The sequence below is a fragment of the Esox lucius genome, chromosome 14 (assembly GCF_011004845.1).
Source record: "Esox lucius isolate fEsoLuc1 chromosome 14, fEsoLuc1.pri, whole genome shotgun sequence".
Taxonomy (NCBI): Eukaryota; Metazoa; Chordata; class Actinopteri; order Esociformes; family Esocidae; genus Esox; species Esox lucius.
Window position 1 is genome coordinate 9,830,629 of NC_047582.1, and position 23,682 is coordinate 9,854,310.

The following is a 23,682-nucleotide window of genomic DNA, read 5'->3' on the forward strand; positions in this document are numbered from 1 at the left end:
CAAATGTTCTTCTTAAGTCTAGATTCCTATTTAAACAAGTATTAGTCATGCTAAACAGAAATAGATTGCAACAACTTTGCAATTTGCTTATGATTAGTTGGTGCCTTCTGAAAACTGATTAGGCATTTTTCTAGAAAATAAGTATTTTCCCCAGAATTGTCTACATAAAAGTACTCATTAAAAGATGAACTGTCATAAATGAATCTTTCAATGACAGAAAGATGCTCTGAATAATAAGAGCATCTCCTAAATGAATAAAATGTTGATGTAAATGATGAGCAGACAAGAAGAAACTGAAAATTGAATCACGCTTCCCAAATGTGGACCAAAGTGCTGCAAAACGTGACAAGAGATGAAGCAAGGCACCACAAGGAGTCACTAGAGCGCAATGAGACAAGGTGATCCTGTTCATTTACAAACCCAGCAAACCTGAACTGTGCAGGTCAATTGTCCCGCCCTCTGTGGGACCACTGGGCTAATCTGTGAGCTTGATACTCCAACCCTGGTCTCACAGCTAACTGCCTGGCAGTGACTTTACCATTGCTAATTTTTATCGATAGGAATGTGACAATATCATTAAATTACAGGTAAAACATTTGAATTTAATACAACAAAGGTGATTTTGAATTTGTTCTTGTGTAATGAATGAATGAAAAGATGCTCACCATTCAAACAAAATAGAGTCCTGAATCCTTGTAGTAATGCTTGTGGACAACACACTAGTTTATTTGATCTTGAATACAAATTAAGAAAATCATGTTCCAGAACCACATGGCACGTTTCAGTTGATTGCAGCATCCAGGGAATCTACGGTGCAGTTCATTTACACTGAAATATTGAAAAATCTGAAAGAGAAAATATTGAAAATGGAAAAAAGATTTGTACCCTAAATCTAGCTCAACAACACCTATGTGCATACCTGTGCAGTCGTAGCTTAACCCACTATAATCAGCGGAGTGTAAACATAGTATATATATATATATTGTTGCACCAGATGAACTGTCAGTTCTACACAGTCAATTATTCAAGTTTTTCTTAGTTGTGTACCCTCACCCTCTCTCCACATTCCTCCTGTACTCACCCTGGCATTTGACCCATTTTCTAGGCTTCTTTTTGGCATGTATGTTTAATGCCACATCTAATACTTCATGAGTGGTCAATGCTTCTTGAAGGAATTTAAGATTTTTTTGTTTCTGTTTTTCCTTCTTTTGGATTCTGTGTTGGTCGATTTTATTGCGTATCTTGTCAAGAATTGACTTCGGCATCTCTGTTTGGATTTCTTTCTTGTAGGTTGCGTCGGTCTCTTCTATGACTTGTGTGTCCTTTGTCTTTCCGTTGTTACTTCCTTTGGCATTTTGTTCTATTTGTCTTTCTTTCAGTGCTTTTCTTTGTTTGTTTTCCTTTTTGGGATTTGATCTCATGTTCTTCATTCCTCCATCGGTGTCTTTTTCCATTAGTGCTAGCTTTTCAATAGACAAATTCACTTTGGTTTCTTTTTTTACTTGTGTCTCGAATCTTTTAGCCTGTTCTTCATTTGGACTTTCTTTTGTCACTTTAAGTTTGTCTTCCATTTTAGTATTTGATCTCTTGAGCTTCAATCCCCCATCATTCCCACTTTCCAGCAGTTCAAGGTCTTCAATTACCAAATCCATGGTAGTCTCTTCAACTTGTTTGCCTATATTTTTCACATGTTCTTTGGCAGTTTTTTCATCTTGAATGAGTTCATTTTCTTTTCTTTTTTTGTCATCCTCTCTAGCATGTTTGTCCTTGGAACTTTCTTTTGCATCTTTAAGTGTGTCTACCTTTTTGGAATTTGATCCCCAGGCACTTGACAAATTCCCTTCGGTTTCGTCTTTTGCTTGTTTCTCTAACTTCATATCATGTTGTTGCTTTGCATTTCCTTTGACAACTTTGCTCTGTTTATCATCCTCTGTAGCATGTTGTTCCTTATGACTTTCATCCACAAATTTTTGTTTGTCTTCGTTTTGGATTTGGATTTGATGTTTTGGATTTGATGTTCTGTGCATTACTCCCACATCCAAGTCATTTTCCAGTTGCTCTAATTCTGCAAGAAAAAAATCCATGTCAGTATCTTCTTGAACATGTTTCCTTACAATTTTAACATGTCCTTTGGCATTTTGTTCATTTGGACTTCCTTTTATTACTTTTCTTTGTTTGTCATTATCTGTAGCATGTTGTACGTTTGAACTTTTTTTCATGACTTTCAGTTTGTCTTCCTTTTTGGGATTTGTTGTCCTGTTCTTTATTCCCACATCCAAGTCATTTTCCAGTTGCTCTAACTCTGCAAGAAAAAAATCCATTTCAGTCTCTTCTTGAACTTGTTTCGTTACAATTTTAACATGTCTATTGGTATTTTGTTCATTTGGACATCCTTTTATTACTTTTCTTTGTTTGTCATTATCTGTAGCATGTTGTACGTTTGAACTTTTTTTCATGACTTTCAGTTTGTCTTCCTTTTTGGGATTTGTTGTCCTGTTTGTTCTTCCCACATCCAAGTCATTTTCCAGTTGCTCAAGATCTTCAACAAAGAAATCCATGTCAGTCTCTTCTTGAACTTGTTTCTTTACATATTCAACATGTCCTTTGGCATTTTTTTCATTTGGGACAATGCCTAATTTATCTACTCTCTCTTGCTTAATTTCCACATCTGTGTCAGTTGCCCGGCCCACTACGTCTTGCATTAAAACAATCACTTCAGTTGGTTTCACTCTTGTGTCTGGCTTTTTAGAATCGTTTTCCTTGGGACCTTCTTTCATAACTTTGAGTTTATATCTTGTTTTAACAACTCTTTGTTTCTTCATTCCTCCATCCATTCCACTTGCCAGTAGCTCAGGCCCTTGAATGTCCATGTCATTCTTTTCTTTGACTTGTGGGTCTTCCTTTTTAATGTGATCTTTGGGATGTTGTTGCTTTGGACGTACTTCTTTGATTTCCGTTTGACCTTTATCCATTTTAACTCTCCCCCTCCTCAATTCCCTCAGATGGTCAGTGTCACCATTGATGTGTTCTTTCTTTCTCTGTTTAATCTCCCTTTTCCTTCTCTCTGCCTCCATCTCATTCTGCCTTTCTTCAAGCATGTCTTCTTTCTTTCTCAGATCACTCTCTATTTTCCTTCTAACTGCCTCCATTTCTCTCTGCCTCTTTTCAAGCCTGTCTTGTCCGCTTTTCAGTTCACTCTCAATTTGCATCCTCTCTGCCTCCATCTCTCTCTGCCTTTCTTCAAGCATCTCTTCTGTCTTTCTCTGTTCATTCTCCCTTTTCCTTCTCTCTGCCTCCACCTCTCTCTGCCTTTCTTGAAGCATCTCTTCTGTCTTTCTCTGTTCATTCTCCCTTTTCCTTCTCTCTGCCTCCATCTCATTCTGCCTTTCTTCAAGCATCTCTTCTCTCTTTCTCAGATCACTCTGCATTTGCATCCTGTCTGCCTCCATTTCTCTCTGTCCCTTTTCAAGCCTGTCTTGTCTGCTTTTCTGTTCACTCTCCATTTGCATCCTCTCTGCCTCCAACTCTCTCTGTCTTTCTTCAAGCCTCTCTTCTGTCTTTCTCTGTTCATTCTCCCTTTTCCTTCTCTCTGCCTCCATCTCTCTTTGCCTTTCTTGAAGCATCTCTTCTCTCTTTCTCAGATCACTCTCCATTTTCGTTCTCTCTGCCTCCATGTCTCTCTGCCTCTTTTCAAGCCTGTCTTGTCTGCTTTTCTGTTCACTCTCCATTTGCATCCGGTCTGCCTCCATCTCACTCTGCCTCTCTTTAAGGCTCTCTTCTCTCTTTCTATGTTCTGTATCCATTTTCCTCATGTCTGCTTCCATTAATTCTTGACTTTCTCCAAGGCACCTTTCTCTCTTTCTCTGTTCATTCTGAATTCTCCTCCTCTCTGCCTCCATCTCTCTCTGTCCCTCTTCAAGGATGTCTTCTCTGATGTTCTGTTCATTTCTCCTCTTCTCTCTCTCCACTTCAGTCTGAACCTTCTCTTTTCTCAAAAATCGTACCTCATCCTTTTCCATTGCACTCCATCCTATCCCTTCATCCATGACTTTTGTCTCCCCTTTCTGATCTTCAATGTCACTTAACACATTTCTTGGCATCTCCATTTGAATCCTATCACTTTTCTCCTTCAGATTTTCCTTGCCCGTTTCCAGAACACCTTTCAGGTCTATTCCCATCTTTCTTTTCATTTGAATCATTTTAATGTATTCTTCCATCTCTCTCTCCCACTCACGCAATTCCTGCTTTGTCAATCTTGGTCCAATATCCATGTTCTTACTCTTTGTCTCTAGATTCCTCTTTATCAGAGGAAAATCACTCTTTCTTTCAAAGATTCTTTCCTGACTCACAGGAATTCTCCTCTCTTTCTCTCGCCCATAATCCTTGAATATATCTCCCTCTGTTTGAGTTTGTTTGTTACTCTGTTCGGTTTTAGTCCGTCTTGTCTCGTTCTTGAGCCATTGCTTTTCAAATCTACAGACCCTTCGATCAAGTTCTGTCATCACAAGGGCCTGAAGTTTATGCATTCGCTCCTCAATCCAAACTCTCTCCTTTAAAAACATGATCTCCACTTCCTCCCTGTCCAAATGACTTCTCATTATGAATGTATTCTATAAATGAAAACAATTTGATTAGTCTCCAATGTGTTCATTGACTGGGCTCTATTGATGCACAGGTCAGGAAATACTGTACTGTATTTCATATCGGGTTGGGTAGGTGGAGATTAGCTGGTAAATAAAAAAAATTAAAAAAAACAGCCTCTACCTAAATAAAACGATAATCAATCTTGTGCAAATATACCAAGCCTTCATTATTCTTATATTTATTTCATAAAAGGTGAGAGTGGGATATTTCTAGCAGGAGCAAAAAACATTACATAAACACATTTTTCATGAATCGATAGCCACCATGTTCTGTGGACATCCTATTGACTTATTTTCATTTTTCTTTTTGTAGCATGTTAACAATGAAGTACATGTTCTGAGATTATTTTGATGACTGGGAAGGTGGTAGCAGCGTAATTCTTTTGTATTTGGGTGGCTGTGAATTGTAAAATAACTAACCCACGCATCACTATTATGCACTAATAATTTTATCTGATTGTAATCTAGGTTATAAATAATTTTAATAGAAAATATTTTAATAACTTTGGCTCATAATGGATTATGGTAGTCAGTGATTTAGATGAACTGATCATACATCATACTTATGTATGTGACTATAGACAATAAGCATACCTATTAACACATCCTAATCATCAAAATAACAGCTATTAAGAATGATGAATGAACACCATAAAAATAAATAAATCCATGTAGGAGCAGAACTAATCCATTTTCTTGACATAACTCCACCTTATCAAGCTCAACCAACTCAGAACATTACTGTTTAACACAACTTACAAAATACAACTGCTAACCATTCTGAACATGAACAATTCACTTACCATTGCGCCAGTGCTGTCTAACCTTTGTTTTCAGTCACTGTCAAAGATTCTTACAAGTGCACAAGAATACTGTTGTCATATACATCGTTGTTCTATAACCCAGGAGAAATGTTGTCAGTCTGAAGATAACAACATTAAGCGGATTGTTTCTTTAACCTTTTCACACGTTCTGTAGGCTACGTTTCAAATATGTGTAAGGGCGTCCCAGCGTGAGTTCTTAAATGCACGTGTCAGTATGCGATGACTATTCGATCATTATGACGCAACAATACATTTCACCCCCAGCTGTCCAGAAACACCACGCTACAAACATATTATGTAGGCAATTTCTGATTTCGACAGGTTAAAATGATATTTGGCAACTACTACAAGCAGTAATACAGTTTAATTGTATACAGAATATTTTATGAGTAACCGTGAAAAATATTGAGCTATTCCTACTGAATCTCCGCTCGAGGATTCGTCCAAGTGAATAACTTTTGCACCAGAGAAAAATCATGGAGATTTAAGCTGCTGTGAATTAAGCCGGAATGAAAACTCTTTCATCACTAATGTTTAACAGTTGTCAGTTGTCTCAGTGCCTTGCCCCAATAAAGTTTAATTTCGTTATGTATGCCTCCTCAAGCTCTTATAGGTCTTCCTTAGAACCGAAATGTATTTTGAGCGAACTGTTTCATTGAAATTCTTATCTGACACCCACAAGGTCTGAAAGTACTTGTAATATCAACCCAGTCCGAGTTATATCCGAGGCAGGCCGTATCCGGAAGAAAATGCCAGCTCTGTTCCCACCCAGGCCTGCCCAATTGTGTGTATTTGTCTGGCAGTGAACGTAAACTTTCCACATGCTTTTGTCATAGTTCGGCGTGTCAAATACATTACTCATCTTATAAAAATTCGTGTTTTTAGGAAGTTGTCTCAAATGTAAAACGTAGTGGTCTGTTGTTAGAACGCCTTTGCATCTCTCTCCAAAATGCGATGTCTCCTTCCGCTAAATTCTGCACTTCGGGTAGTTTAATAGACTGCTTGGGCACATGCGTTACATGGCACGTGCCTAGGTCTCTAAAATAATAATTACACGAATTGTCCTCCAGAGCTGCGGTCACCTTTCACAAAGAAAATCAGTCCCGTTTGACACCAAGCCTCCTAGTTTACAGTAACCTACCTAATAGCTTATATTCTTTCAAATCGTTATAAAAGAGAATTGAACCGCAGAATATAGCCCATTAGGCTACATATTGTTCTGAGTAGAATGTCAAAGCAGAGAAGCCCTGCGCAGAAGAGCAATGAAAGCTCAATTAACCAGTACTTTACCAACTGCAAAGCATAGCAATGTTATGTTATGACATTTATTTTAATGTTCACGAAATATTATTTTTATTTATTTTCGGATGTGGTCTGTATTTCCCACATTATCACATTCTGGTTAAATGCTTGCTGCATTTCGTCGTACTGTTCAATTACAACGTTTAATCTAAACTAATCTCATCACACCGATCCGTGGCCCTTGATCCCACTCGGGATCCGACGGTCAAACATATAATGCTGAATTCGACCCAGTCAGATGACGTCTAATTTTTAATTATGTGATTTTCACAAACAACAAATAATGAGTATTTGTTCTGGAGCTTTTAATATTGCAGTTACAAATAGTAAGCACTGAAAAAGATCCACCAAATGTAGGCAAGTAATGAAGGCATTGTGTTTATTTTTCTTGATGGGTACATAGCTACAGTGTTAGGTAATAGGTTACATTATATTAATTTACTCAAATTGCATCTTAGATTAATTGTTCTAAGATGTGACATTTCAATGTATAACATTTCCAGAGAAAAAACATGTAAAACAAAACATTCATCAAAAGTAAACATTTCATAATACAAAGGATCACTCTACATGTGAACCCGTGTTCTGATGTTGCTTCTGGGAGTCCATAGTGGTGCCCTCTGTCTGTGAGCTGAGGGATTGCGGCGTCCTCACATCCAGACTACAGTTGATGGGAACCACTCTCTCAGAAGATAATAAAGTATTAGGTGCCTCGATGTGGAGCTTCCCGTCAGGAGTCATGGAGCAGGTGACTGTCTCAGGGTTCAACCCTTCAGGAAGATCAATCTCTTGTCTGAACTCCTGGCATCTGTAAGAGTAGGAGCCTTTCCCATCACCCTGCTTCTTCTCCGTCTTCCCACTGACTCTTAGCTTCCTGCCCACCTGTCTGACACAGATCTCCTCTGGGGAGAAGTCCTTAGTGTTCAGTGTCATGGCAAAGCCCTCTCCCTCTTTCTCCAGCTTGTAAGAAAATGGTTGGATGTCCACAGAGGCAGGAACATGGTCCATCTCCTCAGAGATACACTGCTGAAGTTTCTCCATCAGTGCCAGACTGCTCTTGATCTCCTTAATGTTTCTCTCAAGTAGACCCTGCTGCCAGAGAAGAGGTCGTACCTCCGGACAGAGACTGTGAACGGGACAGTAGATGTCCATCAATGGGTTGATGGAAGATTGGAATCCTGGGGAGCACAGCATCTTCATTCAATGTTGAGTGTTGATTAGTCTTGCTCTGAGATGACACTACTGTGTTCAGTGTTGGTTGTGTAGTTGTCTGTCTCTTCAGTGGGAGTGTCACAGCTTTTATGTTCTCCCACTTAGAACTCCAGTGTCTTCAGGAACTTTCCTGTCGTTGCCACAGTTCTCCACTGGGTGTCACCCTGCAGGGAAGTGGTTCAGGAATAAGCTGGATGGATTCCAAATTCTTCAGCAGTAAGTCAGCTGTACTTAATAGTTGAGGTGATTTAATGTTTACACTAACGACTGGTTCATATTAAAATACATGACTTTAAAAAAAAAAATTGCAAACAATATCCGTTAGATTTTAAATATGACACTACAGTATTGATGACATCAGCAACTCTACCGTGCCGTTCAGTACTGTGAGCAAATCAGATGAGATTTGATATCAATAACACTAGCTCAATTAAAGAAATAGTTTCAACCACAGAACCTACAGAAACGGTTAGGTCACAATGTATTCCAACCCACTGTAAAATAATTCACAAGAAAATTGAATGCTGGAAAAAATGTCAGTATCTGTAAGAGCATAATAAAATTGTGAATGTCTTTGGGTCCCAAAGCTACCTCACAACCATTACAAGTTCCCCATTCACGGTGAGCACCACCATCCAGCACACATGCCAAATATAAAAGGAAGTACTGCACCATTTTACAAAGCACAGAGAAATACTGGGAAAGTACTGCTTCAAAAACATTCACAACATGCAGTAGCTATGATGAAAGTGAAATTTAAAAACATACACTTTGGATGTAAAATGTACACAAATGCCATTCTAAATATTTCAGCCAATTTTCCTTTTTTATTGTGATTTGACCCCACAAACACCAATGTCACTAGTAGTTTGGACAGGTTGAAACAACATCTAGATGTCCCCTGTATGTCTCCATACATCAACCTAATGTTTGAGAAAGGTTGATATGGTAGACATTTTCTATTTTTCTCAGCAAATAGAATTTAGACATTTCAAATGTCATATACAGACTTGTGGCACTTTGTAGAGATTGAGGGACTGTTATTATATAAATATTATATATTTGTCCCTTGACCACACCTGACAATTTGCACCTTTTGTTTATCAATCCCAGTTATATTTCTGATATTGTTGAAATTTGTGGAGGCCATCTTATGTGTTTCCAGCAATAATCAGGCTTAGTTGACTGATAGCTTGTCTATTAAAGGCAAAATAACTGGTTATTTTGTGTGCTTGATTGTGTGTTTTCTAAACTGTGGAATTCCTGTCTATCAGTTGATCATTTATTCATAATCACCCTGGTGTCTTCTTTCCAATGAAACCACGTTTTGTTATGTCATAATGATTTAATTACACCTGAATAGCTGTTATTTCTTCGTGTCAATATAGATGGAAATCAACATTTTTGCCATTACATTTATTATCCAGTGGATTGTTGTTCACTGCAAAGAAGATTATACCAAAAAATATGTAAATAGTTTGCAGACAGTTAACCAGAAATAAATATATTTTTCCCACAATTGTCTACATAAAAGTACTCATTCACAGATGAACTGTCATAAATGAATCTTTCAATAACAGAAAGACGCTCCTAATAATAAGAGCATCTCTTAAATGAATAAAATGTTTATTTAAATGATGAGCAGACAAGAAGAGGCTGAAAATGTAATCACGCCTCCCCAATGTGGACCAAAGTGCTGCAAAACGTGACAAGAGGTGAAGCAAGGCACCACAAGAAGTCACTAGAGCCCAATGAGACAAGGTGATCCTGTTCATTTACTAACCCAGCAAACCTGAACTGTGCAGGCCAATTTTCTCACCTTCCGTGGGACCACTGGGCTAATCTGTGAGCTTGATACTCCAACCCTGGTCTCACAGCTAACTGCCTGGCAGTGACTTTACTATTGCTTATTGTTATGGATAGGAATCTAGATGTGACAATTTAATTAAATTACAGGTAAAACATTTGAATTTAATACCACAAAGATTTAATTTTGAATATATTCTTGTGTAATGAATGAATGACAACATGCTCACCACAACAAGTAGAGTCTTGAATCCTTGTCGTAATGCTTGTGGACAACACCCTAGTTTCTTCGATCTTGAACACAAATTAAGAAAATCATGTTCCAGAACCACATGGCACGATTCAGTTGTTATCAGCGTCCAGAGAATCTACAGTGCAGTTCATTTACACTGAAATATTGAAAAAATATTGAAAATGGAGAAAAGATTTGTACCCTAAATCTAGCTCAACAACACCTATGTGCATACCTGTGCAGTCGTAGCTTAACCCACTATAATCAGCTGAGTGTAATCATAGTATATATCTATTGTTGCAACAGATGGACTGTCAGTTCTACACAGTCAATTATTCAAGTTTTTCTTAGTTGTGTACCCTCACCCTCTCTCCACATTCCTCCTGTACTCACCCTGGCATTTGACCCATTTTGTAGGCTTCTTTTTGGCATGTATGTTTAATGCCACATCTAATGCTTCATGAGTGGTCAATGCTTCTTGAAGGAATTTAAGATTTTTTTGTTTCTGTTTTTCCTTCTTTTGGGTTCTGTGTTGGTCGATTTTATTGCGTATCTTGTCAAGAATTGACTTCGGCATCTCCGTTTGGATTTCTTTCTTGTAGGTTGTGTCCATTTCTTCTTTGACTTGTGTGTCCTTTGTCTTTCCCTTGTTACTTCCTTTGGCATTTAGTTTTTTTGTCAGTGCTTTTCTTTGTTTGTCTTCCTTTTTGGGATTTAATCTCATGTTCTTCATTCCCCCATCTGTGTCTTTTTCCATTAGTGCTAGCTTTTCAATAGACAAATTCACTTTGGTTTCTTTTTATACTTTTTCCATTTTAGTATTTGATCTCTTGAGCTTCAATCCTCCATCATTCCCAATTTCCAGCAGTTCAAGGTCTTCAATTACCAAATCCATGTTAGTCTCTTCAACTTGTTTGCCGATATTTTTCCCATGTCCTTTGGCAGTATTTTCTTCTTGAATTGGTTTATTTTCTTTGTTTGACATCCTCTCTAGCATGTTTGTCCTTGGAACTTTCTTTTGCAACTTTAAGTGTGTCTACCTTTTTGGAATTTGATCTCCAGTGCTTCATTCCCAAGGCACTTGACAAATTCCCTTTGGTTTTGTCGTTTGCTTGTTTCTCTAACTTCTTATCAAGTTGTTGCTTTGGACTTTTTTTCCACATCTTTGCTTTGTTTGTCATCCTCTCTAGCATGTTGTTCCTTAAGACTTTCATTCACAACCTTTAGCTTGCCTTTGTTTTTTGGATTGGATGTTCTGTGCTTCACTCCCACATCCAATTCATTTTCCAGTTGCTCTAATTCTTCAAGACAAAAATCCATGTCAGTCTTTTGAAATTGTTTCTGTTAAGTTAGCTGACTTAGGCAGGCTTAACTTGATGTGAAAGTATAAACAAAGTATATTTTCTATATAGTTATTTATTCCATACATGTACACGGCTCTGTTCATCCGTCCTCATCATTGCATACAAGTGAACTCAACTGGCATACATTGCATACACACAGGTATGAGAGAACGTAATACCTCAAATATAGCAACCAACACTATTACCGTAATGTATTGATAAGAGCGTTATCCAGAAATGATATTTAACACCCCCACTCGCTCTTATCCCCTTGAGTTACATGAAAACAAAATAACAGAATGAGGCTCCCTCATTATCTTAAAGCAATAAACACTTTTTGCACCACTATGTGCCAAACATATCTCGTGCAAATCTCAGCTTAGTAGCTGGTCAGAACATCAGCAATAATTTTCTCGGTAGGGCAATATTCCAAAATAAACTTTCCATTGTTCACATTTTCCCTAATAAAGTGATATTTGATATCAATGTGTTTGCATCGCTGTCTGTGAACTGGGTTTTTGGCTAGTGCTATGGCACCTTGGTTGTCTTCATACACCTTTGTTTGTGCGTATTGGTATGTGTCCATACCCCTGAGCAGTTGTTCTAAGTAAATGCATTCCTGTATGGCTGATGCTTAGGACATGTACTCAGCCTCACAAGTTGACAGTGCTGCTGTCAGTTGTTTTCTTGTTTTCCAGGATATCAAAGAGCTTCCTCTATTTAGACTGGCACAAAACCCTGATGTACGTCATCTATCCGCTGCATCTGATGCCCATTTAGCATCGCTGTAGACCCTTAGACCTAGTTTTTCTGTGTCATTTCTCCTGAAGAATAACCCCTGTTCTGTTGTACCTTTGAGGTACCTGAACACATGTTTTACTGTGTTCCAGTGTTCTACTGTTGGTTCAGCAAAGTGCTGGGAGAGTTTACTGACCACAAAACTTATGTCTGGTCGGGTCCATGTGGACAAGTAAATTAAACTTCCTACTGCCTCCCTGCACTTTCTTGGAACATTCATTTTTTCAGCATCTTCTGTGTATTCGAGTTTTGGTACAAATGGAGTTTCTCTAGACCTGCAATCCTGCATTTCAAATCGATCTAGAATTTTTCTCACATATCTCTCCTGAGGGTCATGAGAAAAAGTGTTTGACTTTTTCTCATGACCCTCAGGTTGCTCCATGTAAATCTCACAGTCTATTGGAGCATGCAAATAAGCAGTTTAAACATCCATCTGGTGTAAGACTAGGTTATCCTGCACTGCCTATTGCATGACTACTCTCACACTTGTCATATCAGCTGTGGGTGAGAGAGTCTCCTCATAATCAGTCCCTGGTTTCTGGTTGTAGCCTTTTGCTACGAATCTCGCCTTGTATTTGTCAGATCCATCAATTTCTGTCTTAAGTGCATAAACCCATCTGCCCCCCACTGTCTGTTTGCCTGGTGGTAACTGAGTATGGGTGAAGGTCTCATTCTCCTCCAGAGATCGCATCTCCTCTTTCATGGCATTCCTCCACTATGTTGCTTTGGTTGATGCAATGGTGTCCTGGTAAGTTTGAGGAATATCACACACTGCTCTGTAACAAGAGTCCATGCATATGTGCAGTTTGTCCTTCGTATCCTCTGTCTCAAAATCCTGTAGATGAGCTGGTCTCTTTTTAGTTCTCTGTGGGTTTCTTCTGATCACAGTCTCTGTGGCTTCACCTGGCTGTGTGTACTCAGTCTTTTCAGGTAAAGTCTCAGTAGCATCACTTTGAACACCCTGACCTGGTAAATTTTCCACATTTTCATCAACAACATTCTCTTCACTGTTGTCAACCCTAGGATGTACAACCTCGTATTCTATGTGTGACTCAGATCTTTGTGTTTCCCTTTCTTTGGTTGTTTTAGTGGTGAATTTTACCAGCCTGTGTTTTTGGACCCTCTGTGTCTGGATAATAAACTAGATTGGCTGGGCTGTTCTTTTCATAGCCAATGAAAACACCTTGCTCACATCTAGAATCCAATTTGCCTTTCTCTTGCTTGTAAGCAAAACACACTGATCCACATTTTTGTAATTTGGATATGTTTGGTACCTTGCCTGTGAAAAACTTGTATGGCGTTTTGCTTTGTGCGTCTGCTGTAGCACCTTTTCCTCACATAAAATGAGATCTGCATAGCGTAGTTCCATAGCTTATCTGGTAACCCGCTCTCTATCAGTAGGCATCTGCTCATATCATAGTGTTCTCCAACCTCCCTCCGCTGTGCCATTTTGGTGGGGTGAATAAGATGTTTCATGTCTAATCCTATCTTTTGTTAACGGTGCCTGGAAATCCCAACTTGTAAACTCAGTGCCATTATCTGAGCGGATACACTTGATTTCTCCATAAGGTGCAATATCTGCTAAGAATCTTTCTGTGGCCCGCACTGTATCACTCTTGGACTTAAGAAAGTATACAAACATAGTACCAGAGTAGTCATCTGTAAATGACTGCGCATATCTGTGTCATTCCATGCTCGGTATTGGCATGGGACCGTCTAAATCAGTGTGGACTAGTTCTAGAGGGTTCTTTGCCTTCCTATCTAGCTCCTTATTTCTTGTCTGAGTGAACTTTTCCTGTGTACACACCTCACACAATCGATCCAACCCAACTACACCTCCTTTAATTTCCATGTCTTTCACAACACCTTGCAACATTTTCACATCTTCATAATTACAATGACTCAATATTTCATGCCACGTCTGCATATCATGACATGCTTTACATTGATCAACATTTGTTTCAACAGTTGGCAAGTAATACACATTTTCATTCTCATGAATGTCAAACCTGCTACCATCCTTGGTGACCATGTGACTTTCCCCCTTTTGAAGGTGATTGTTGCTCCTCCATTTGTTGCTCTTGCCACTGAGAAGATGTCGTGTGGGTAAGATGGCATGTAGAGCGTATCTTGTATCTGGGCTGTTTGTTGTCGTCCAGCATTGTCTAGAAGATGTATCACCGCTGTTCCTCTCCATTGTGCCATTCCACTGGTCTCTCCTGCATCTCTTAATGCTGTAATGATGTTCTCTGCACTTATTAAGTAGTCGGTAACCGTCTCGTTGTCTGCCAAGCGCAACTTTGTCAATGAAGTGTACGGCTTGATTTTCCCCGAATAATGTTCTTTAAGTTTACGCAGGGCTTTCCTGCCATCATCAGCAGATTCATGTCTAATTAGTGATAGGCTCTTATATTAGCCTTACCAGCTCGGCATAGCAGTCAGCATTTTTCCATCTGTCTTCAGCTAGCTGATCTTCATTTGCATCAGTGGGCTCTCTTTAGATAGTGTCCTTTAACTTCAGAGTGTGTAGGCAGCCTAGGAACCGCGTTTCCCAAAGGTCATATTTCTCCTCAGACCCGTCGAATAAAAGCTGCGGTGCTGGAACTCCTGTTGCTCGGTGGGCCATCTTGTCATTCCGCCGATTGTCCTAGCTTCTTCTTCTGCTAGCTAACTACCGCGTAATACGTCGTCTCGAACTTATTCACGCTCGCTTATCTTCAACCCTGGGCCCATAACCTGTTACGTTAGCTGACTTTTCTATATAGTTACAGGGATGGAAATTAAATTTTTTGTCCACCGGCCACTGTGGCTGGTGGATTTCAAAATCTACCAGCCACTCAATGTTTTTACCAGCCACTTTCTTGTTTTTAACCAACAACGTGAAGCGTGTTGACGACATACAGAGCAGTACATTATCAGATTTGTCTCGTCGTAAACTAACCAATCGCGGGACTCCCCATTGTCTGCTTTTCTCCATCGTTCTTTAAAAAAAAGTTTTTTGACTTTCGCCTCTTTGTCCACTGGCTCCTCCTGAGATGTTTTCTCAGCGGACATCTTAACGCCTGCGATGTAACGCCACTTTGTTTTAATGTGCGCCGCCTCTAAAGTGTACATAAGAGGATTAGTGCCAAGCAATAATAAAAAAAATAAAACCATCTCGACAATAAAGTCATTATAATGCGAGAAAAAAAGTCAAAATACAATCTTGAGAATAAACTCATTAAATATCGAGAAAGAGTCGTTGTGTTTCGAGAAAAAACTCGTTATATTTCGAGAAAAAAGTCGAAATACAATCTTGAGAATAAACTCATGAAATATCGAGAATAAAAGTCGAAATTAAATGTAGAATAACGCATTCGATCAGTGTGCATTGCATAGCCTACTGATGGCAGAGTTGGATCAATTAGTCAAGCTATATTATAGACTTTCTTTCAGTAACAAAGAAATACTATCAACTATTAGCTAATTATAACAGAATTATAATTAGCATACGAATTTAAAAGAGAATTTGCAAGCGGCTAGGTCCTTTTAGAAGAAAAAATCTGTCCAATTTGCGTGATGTACTCGCTTTTGTCCAACATGAATTGACAACCAGTGGACAAATGCAAGGTTATTGCTGGCTTCACCTACGCGCGATTCATCGAGGTTTCGTTATTCTTTATTCAACTTTATTCTTGATATTTAATGAGTTTATTCTCAAGATTGTATTTCGACTTTTTTCTCTAAATTTAACGAGTTTAATCTCGCATTATAATGACTTTAATGTCGAGATGGTTTTATTATTTTTATTATTGCTTGGCACTAATCCTCTTCCGTAAAAGTGTCCGGGTGAAACAGTATGCTATTTTTATTTACCCGCCACGGTGGCCGGTAGGTGAAGCGAGTTTACCCGCCACAACACAAAACCACCCGCATTTGGCTGGTTGCGGGTGCTAATTTCCATCCCTGTAGTTATTTATTCCATACATGTACACGGCTCTGATCATCTGTCCTCATTATTGCATCCAAGTGAACTCAACTGGCATACATTGCATACACACAGGTGTGAGAGAACGTAATACCTCAAATATAGCAACCAACACTATTACCATAATGTATTGATAAAAGCGTTATCCAAAAAAGAGATTTAACAGTTTCCTTACATTTTTAATGTCCTTTGGCATTTTCTTCATTTGGGACAATGCCTCATTTATCTACTCTCTCTTGCTTCATTTCCACATGTTTTTAGTCCTTGTGGGGTGTGTGAGTAGAACTAAACAGTGAAAGGAGCACGTTTGTGGTCCTGGTAGGGTGTGGGAATATAACTAAACAGTTAAAGAAGCATGTTTTTGGTCCTGCTGGGGTGTGGGATTGCTTTGGATATTTTTAAACCGATCAGCCACAACATGATGACCACCTGCCTAATATTGTGTAGGTCCCCCTTTTACCGCCATAACAGCCCAAACCCATTGAGGCATGGACTCCACTAGACCTCTGAAGGTGTGCTGTGGTATCAGGCACCAAGACGTTAGCAGCAGATCCTTTAAGTTGCAAGGTGGGGCCTCCATGGATCAGACTTCTTTGTCCAGCACATCCCACAGATGCTCGATTGGACTGAGATCTGGGGAATTTGTATGCCAACTTAACACTTGAACTAATATTTGTGTTCCTCAAACCATTCCTGAAACATTTTTGCTTTGTGGCAGGGCGCATTGTCCTGCTGAAAGAGGCCAGTGCCATCAGGGAATACCGTTGCCATGAAAGGATGCACATGGTCTGCAACAATGCTTAGGTAGGTGGTACGTGTAAAGTAACATCCACATGAATGGCAGGACCCAAGGTGTCCCAGCAGAGCATTTCCCAAAGAGTCACACTGCCTCCGCCGGCTTGCCTACTTCCCATAGTGCATCCTGTGCCATGCGTTCTTCAGGTAAGCGATGCACACGCACCCGGCCTTCCACTTGTTGTAAAAGGAAACGTGATTCATCAGGCCACCTTTATCATGCCACCTTCTTCCATTGCTCCGTAGTCCAATTCAGATGCTCAAGTTCCCATTGTAGGCACTTTCGGCAGTGTACAGGCGTCAGCATGGGCACCCTGACCGGTCTAGTGCTACGCAGCCCCATACGCAAAAAACTGATTCACTGTGTGTTCTGACACCTTTCTATCAGGACCAGCATTAGCTTTTTCAGCAATTTGAGCTACAGTTGCACGTCTGTTGATTCGGACAACAGGGGCCATCATTCGCTCCCCTGCCGCCGGCTCACCACTTTTCCTTCTTTAGACCACTTTTGATAGATACTGACCACTGCAGACCGGGAACACCCCACGAGGGCTGCAGTTTTGGAGATTCTCTGACCCAGTTGTCTAGTGTCAAAGTCGCTCAGATCCTTACACTTGGTTATTTTTCTTGTTTCTACCACATCAAACTGTGACGACAGAATGTTCACTTGCTGCCTAATATATCCCACCCACTGACAGGTGCCATGATAACGAGATTATCAGTGTCATTCAATTCACCTGTCAGTGGTCATAATGTTATGGCTGATGGGTGTATATTCCTTTCCAACTGTACAGGTGACGACATCAGCACTTGCAGAATGTACATACAAGGAATAGTTGTTGCCATGATGTAACCTAGGAAATGCAAGGTTGCATTGAGACATTGATCCAGGAGACATACATAAGCATAGAATCTTGGTTGCCCAGACAACTTGGCGAAAGCTCACACATGACAGCTGGGGCATGTTACTATTGGTGGTTTACTTACTCAGCTCTCCCAATAAGGAATAGAGTCCTGTTCACCTTTACAGTACAAGGAGCTGGAGCCCTCCTCCTGCTATTAAGACGTACCCCCAAAAAGGAGACGACTTCTAATGGTTTCTGCTAGGCCCAAGGCCTAGTTTTCCACACATACAGTTGTGCTCATAAGTTTGCATACCCTGGCAGAAATTGTGATATTTTGGCATTGATATTGAAAATGACTGATCATGCAATAAAAACAATATTTTCTTGGAGGATAGTGATCATATGAAGCCATTTATTATCACAGTTTTTGGTTCCTTATGAAGTCATAATGATATTATGATTACAGAAATCACCCAAATGGTCCTGATCAAACCAAAATAGAGCTATATGGTCACAAACATAAGCGCTATGTTTGGAGAGTGGTCAACAAGGCCTATAGGTATTAGAATACTATCCCCACTGTGAACAATGGTGGTGGCTCACTAATGTTTTGGGGGGTGTGAGCTCTAAAGGCACAGGGAATCTTGTGAAAACTGATGGCAAGATGAATGCAGCATGTTATCAGAAAATACTGGCAGACAATTTGCATTCTTCTGCACAAAAGCTGGACTTTCCAGCATGACAGTGATTCTAAGCACAAGGCCAAGTTGACCCTCCAGTGGTTACAGCAGGAAAAGGTAAAGGTTCTGGAGTGGCCATCACAGTCTGCTGACCTTAATATCATTGAGCCACTCTGGGAAGATCTCAAACGTGCTGTTAATGCAAGACGACCAAAGACTTTGCATGACCTGGAGACATTTTGCCAAGATGAATGGGCAGCATACCACCTGCAAGAATTCAGGGCCTCATAGACAACTATTACAAAAGACTGCATGCTGTCATTGATGCTAAAGGGGGCAATACACAGTATTAAGACCTAAGGGCATGCAGACTTTTGAATAGGGGTAAATATTTCTTTGTTGCCATGTTTTGTTATATGAGTGTGTCATTCTGTTATGACCTACAGTTGACTGTTAATCCCATAAGAAATAAAAGACATGTTTTGCCTGCTCACTCATGTTCTCTTTACAAAGGGTGGAGACTAGCGGACATGCACTCAATTACACTTTTTACAAAATGAGAGCCATTGTCTGATGTCCATTTTGATGGTAGGCCCCATCTGGGAATAATTTCCTGCATCCAATTATTTTTTGCAACAGCGATGGCTGTGTTATGTTTGCATGGAAATGCTTCTACCCACTTGGAGAATGCATCCACCATTACCAGGCAATATTTGTATCCCTGGAATGGAGTCAATGTAATGAGGTCCATCATTAAGTGCTCAAATGGCCTGTCAGGCCTTGGGTGGGCCGACATTGGCATTGGTGTGCCCCTACCCACATTGTTAGTCATACAAATCACACATTTTGCAGAGAAATGTTCAGCATATAGAGTAAACCAAAAGTAATGTACAATATTCACAACCACCCCCATTGGAAACATGGTTATGGCCAACTTAGCAACGTAGGGGTAACAGGCGCGTGGAAGAAGAGGGAGGTCATTAGGACCAACCCAAAGCTTCAGAGCGTTAAGGCAGTGCTGGGACTCCCCAAGCCAATAACCAAAGCCCAAATGATGAGCCTTTTGGGTATGGCCGGCTACTACAGAGCCTGGCTTCCAGACTTTACTGAAATTACACAGCTTTTGTCTGATTTCATTCATTTACTGGATTGTCTCAAACACTCTCTGTCTACCTCTCCCCTCACCCCTTTAGGGTCGTGCATGACTTTGGTACTCTGTGGCACCAACGCGGGTTCTTAACAGCATCTGGTAAGACAATCTGTTGTTAGTTGCTAATCTACTGGACACTATCCTACTACCAGACTCCATTTCTGTGTGCAAGTGTCAGGCTCATTCTAACGCCTCTGATCCCATCCTCGACTCCAAATTGTTGTGGAAATCACTCAAATACAAAGGCCTTACTAAATGACTGGATTATACTTAGAATAAGCAATATGATTTCATTGTACTAAGGAATAGCAACATTTCTCCAACAGATCTTAAAGATTTTTGGCACTAATGAGCCAGACTAGTATATCAACATTTCCACCAGAACGGCTAAAATGTTACCAGCCCTCTTTGCAACTGCCTTTACAGAGTAAGGAACAGGGCTAGTAATTTATAAACAAATGTTTTCTCTATATATTTTCACAGTATTCATGTTAATGTAGTCTGTTCACAAAATTATATATCCACTAGAATGACAACTATTTTGTGAACTGAAAGTAATCCAAGAATAAGTGTAAAAAGGCAATGTATAATGCTAATATTTATTTTGTAACACATAACTACAATGAAAACACATAACTACAGTGAACAAAACATCATTGGAGCTGACTTCACTACTCGTCCGAAATGTAAACTACTCGCATTAGGTGAGTGAAGAGGGAGCAAACTTAATTTCCAGCCCTGCATATGACATTTTACCTAAGATGCTGATTCATTTATGATACTGATTGATTCATGTTATACAATGCAAATATGCACCAAGCTAGATACCTGGCTGACTGCCTTCAATCTAAACAACTGCTGATATTGTGTTATTAAAACATTCTTAAACTGTGTCAGTTGTGCTCACCTTTCTTTTCAAAGAAATTAATTAGCAGTTGTTTTCCCTCAGTTTGCATTCTTTCTTTTCTTTTTGGTACCCCATTTCCCTTTTCTTGCAGAAAGGCATGAGTCTATCATAGTAGCAGACACTCGGCTCGATTAGCTGCATTTAGAGATGTATTCTGGTGCCGGGTTGACTAAACCAATTTGAGCCTTTTGTAAGGGCTGAGAGTGACCTCAGAGCCTCCACTATATTTTTGGGATAAACAATCCAGTCAATCAACCGATTTATTCAGCAAATGTAAATGTATTTATGACACGAATAACTTAGAAATAAAAAATTTGCCAAACAAATACACATTTTCATTCCAAGATTTTCGTGGGCCCTCCTCCCATTGGGGCCCTGGGTAGTCAGTCCCACTTTCCCCTCACCTGGATGGGAGGAGTGGAGGAGGGGGGAGTAGTGGAGGGAGGATGAGTGGAGGGAGGAGTCGAGGGAAGGAGGAGAAAAGGACATAGAAGAGGAGAGACAGCAAAGGATTGTGGAGACAGAGGATGGGATTAAACAAAGAGAAGGATTTTAGAAGGGAAATGTAGTTTACTACATTTGCATATTGCAGGGAACCCTCCCAGCATATTATTTTTTGTAACAAATAAATATCTTAATAGGTAGAAACTGTTGTATTTCCTAATAGGCTAAGCTGTCAAAGGTTTTCTTAAACCTAATATTAAATTTCACAAGTGTTGTAACATTTTATGTTGGGTTATTATAGAAGGAAAATGCTCAGAAATAGGCTTAAATATCAGTGCTGTGTTCCAAAATATTGACTTCTTACTTTTCTGAGATATTCACTGCTTTTATAACGCTTTTTTATACACTTTCCTCTTGCGGAATTCCTGACCTAACGACCTAAAGGAAGAACAACACATCTTCATACACATTCCTCTGAATTGAACTAGAGCTACTTTTAAAGTCAAGTCAAAGTCTTATATTTATCAAATGCACCGAATAACATAGCATCATTATGAACAATGAAATTCTTGTGACATGGCACACAACACCTACGCAGTAAGCATTAAGAAATATATAAAGCAAGGATGCTCTCAGTGGTGCACCTGTAAAAGTTGATGAGAGTGTTTGCAGACATGCCAAACTTATTGAGACTCCTCAGGAAGTATAGTTACTTTTGGGCAGCTTTTACGCTGAGTCTGCTTGCCTGGACCAGGTGAGGTCATCTTTGATGAACACACCGAGGAGCTTGAAGTCGGAGACTCTTTCTACTTCACCTCCATCGATATGTATGGGGGCGTGATCCCCCCCTCTGCCACTTCCTGAAGTCCATGACCATCTGCTTAGTCTTGCAGACGTTGAAAGAGAGATTGTTGTCCTGGCACCATGTAGCCAGGTCCCTGTCATGTATATCCACACATGTAATGAAACAGCATGCCCGGTCTCTTAAATTAATTTGGTAACAAGCAAGGTTTATTCGTGCTACCTGGTAAAACCAAGAGTCACTGAAACAGACAGGAAGAACAGGCAAGGGATAACTGGGATTACAATGTTGGGGAGTAAGTAAGTGAACATGGATGACTAATGTACTTCACCGTATGAATTTCATGGCCGTCGTTACCCTTCAATCTGGCCATGATGCCCCGAAAATCATTGTACGCCCTACGGCCACCATGGCCTTTTTTGCACGTACTACTGTCAAAACCTCGCGGTCAGCAGTCGGTTTGTTAGTTTGTAGTTCGCAACTGAGAACAACCACAAGAACGGACTACATGCAGGTAAGCAAGCTAGCTAGTTATCGATCAATAAATAGCTGACAGTGCTTAACTGAATCATACCTCTGCTTTGGAAGGTGCGTTCTTCAGCAAATGGGAAGTGGGAGTTCCGACCTTGTGTGAGAGAATACTGCTTTTTGAAAGCTCAGAGAATTAACGTTAGGTTTGATATCACTAGACATGGCAGCGTTTGTAGTGAACTTTTTAAAAACGAATGTTGCTTTCTTCACACACAAATAAGTCACTACATTTGTTTATTAAGGTCGTGCTCATGTGCGCAGGTGATTGTGATGTTAAAGGTTACTTCGCGGTTTACTTTTGTGTAACTGAAGTAATGTTAACCTTCGGGCAAGCTAGCCTTAATGTTAGTTAACTGTCAGTACATTTGCCTGTTTGTTGTCATCATGTGAATGCTCTCAACTAAAACTTCTCAAATGAAACACAATGAGTTATAAGTATAGTTAAAGGTTGTTATTCAAAGTATGATGTTAAAAAAGTGAATAATGTATGTTTTAATGTCATGCATGCTTTTTTTCTTATCAGCAGTTCAAGCTGATTATTTGTAAGCTCCAAATCCTCCTACAGTAGCTATTTCACTAAATGGCCATTGTGCCCTGGCATATGGGCTTTGTGCCCTAAACAATTTTGTGACACCAAAGGCCAAATGGCCTTGCCCCTAAAATAACGAAATTCCAAGCTTGGTACTTATTTTAAAACAATGAAAGAAGCATGTTTTTGGTCCTGGTGGGGTGAGGGAGTAGAAGTAAACAGTGAAAGAAGCATGTTTTTGGTCCTGGTTGGGCTGTGGGAGTAGAACTAAACAGTGAAAGAAGCATGTTTTTGGTCCTGGTGGGGCTGTGGGAGTAGAACTAAACTGTGAAAGAAGCATGTTTTTGGTCCTGGTGGGGCTGTGGGAGTAGAACTAAACAGTGAAAGAAGCATGTTTTTGGTCCTGGTGGGGTGAGGGAGTAGAACTAAGCACTTGGTTCAAAACATGGATTATTGCATCATAATGGGCTGGACTGTTAAAAGGCTGGAAAACTGTTTTGTCTATAATTTTTATCACTCAACCATACAACCAATGCTTTCCTTGATAACCAGCAATTACTCTATCTTGCTATTTAACTGAGATTATGCACGGACGTTGCCGATCAGCCCGGACCTCAACTTCCAGGGGCAGGACAGCGATCTGCTCAACCAAGGTCTGATCATCCAGTTACCCGCTACAGGAGGGTACCATCTCTGGAGGTGTGGAGAACCCAGTCCGATTATCCCCGGACCAGGTTGGCCCGATCAGTGTCCTCCGGTAGGTCCTCGGCACAGGCTCTCGCCCGCCTCCTTGAGGAGACCATACAAGAGGTGGAATCTCTCCAAAAGCTGAATCATGAGCTGGGAGGGGATGCTGCACCCAAGAGGACTAA

The 23,682-nt window shown here is 40.0% G+C and overlaps 2 protein-coding genes across 5 annotated transcripts; both read right to left on the bottom strand.

Annotated features, from left to right (window-relative positions):
* Positions 1-728: 728 nt before the first annotated feature.
* Positions 729-5,654, bottom strand: LOC114840823 (myosin-7-like). Of its 4 annotated transcripts, none has more exons than XM_034296827.1 (3): positions 5,447-5,654; positions 1,082-2,065; positions 729-845 (listed from the first exon to the last, which is right to left on the bottom strand). In XM_034296827.1, the coding sequence occupies exons 2-3, from the start codon at positions 2,025-2,027 to the stop codon at positions 820-822; spliced, it is 972 nt and encodes a 323-aa protein (XP_034152718.1). In that variant the 5' UTR covers positions 2,028-2,065; positions 5,447-5,654; the 3' UTR covers positions 729-819. The 4 variants fall into 4 exon arrangements, with proteins under 4 accessions (XP_034152718.1, XP_034152717.1, XP_028980794.1 ...); XM_034296826.1 differs by having other exon boundaries at positions 1,082-2,302; XM_029124961.2 differs by lacking the exon at positions 5,447-5,654 and adding an exon at positions 2,403-3,272 and having other exon boundaries at positions 1,082-2,302.
* A 1,609-nt stretch (positions 5,655-7,263) lies between these two features.
* LOC114835515 (heat shock protein 30-like) lies at positions 7,264-8,010 on the bottom strand. Its single transcript, XM_034296835.1, has one exon. It carries the CDS (start codon positions 7,967-7,969, stop codon positions 7,331-7,333), a length of 639 nt encoding a protein of 212 aa, XP_034152726.1. The 5' UTR covers positions 7,970-8,010; the 3' UTR covers positions 7,264-7,330.
* Between the last annotated feature and the right edge of the window lie 15,672 nt (positions 8,011-23,682).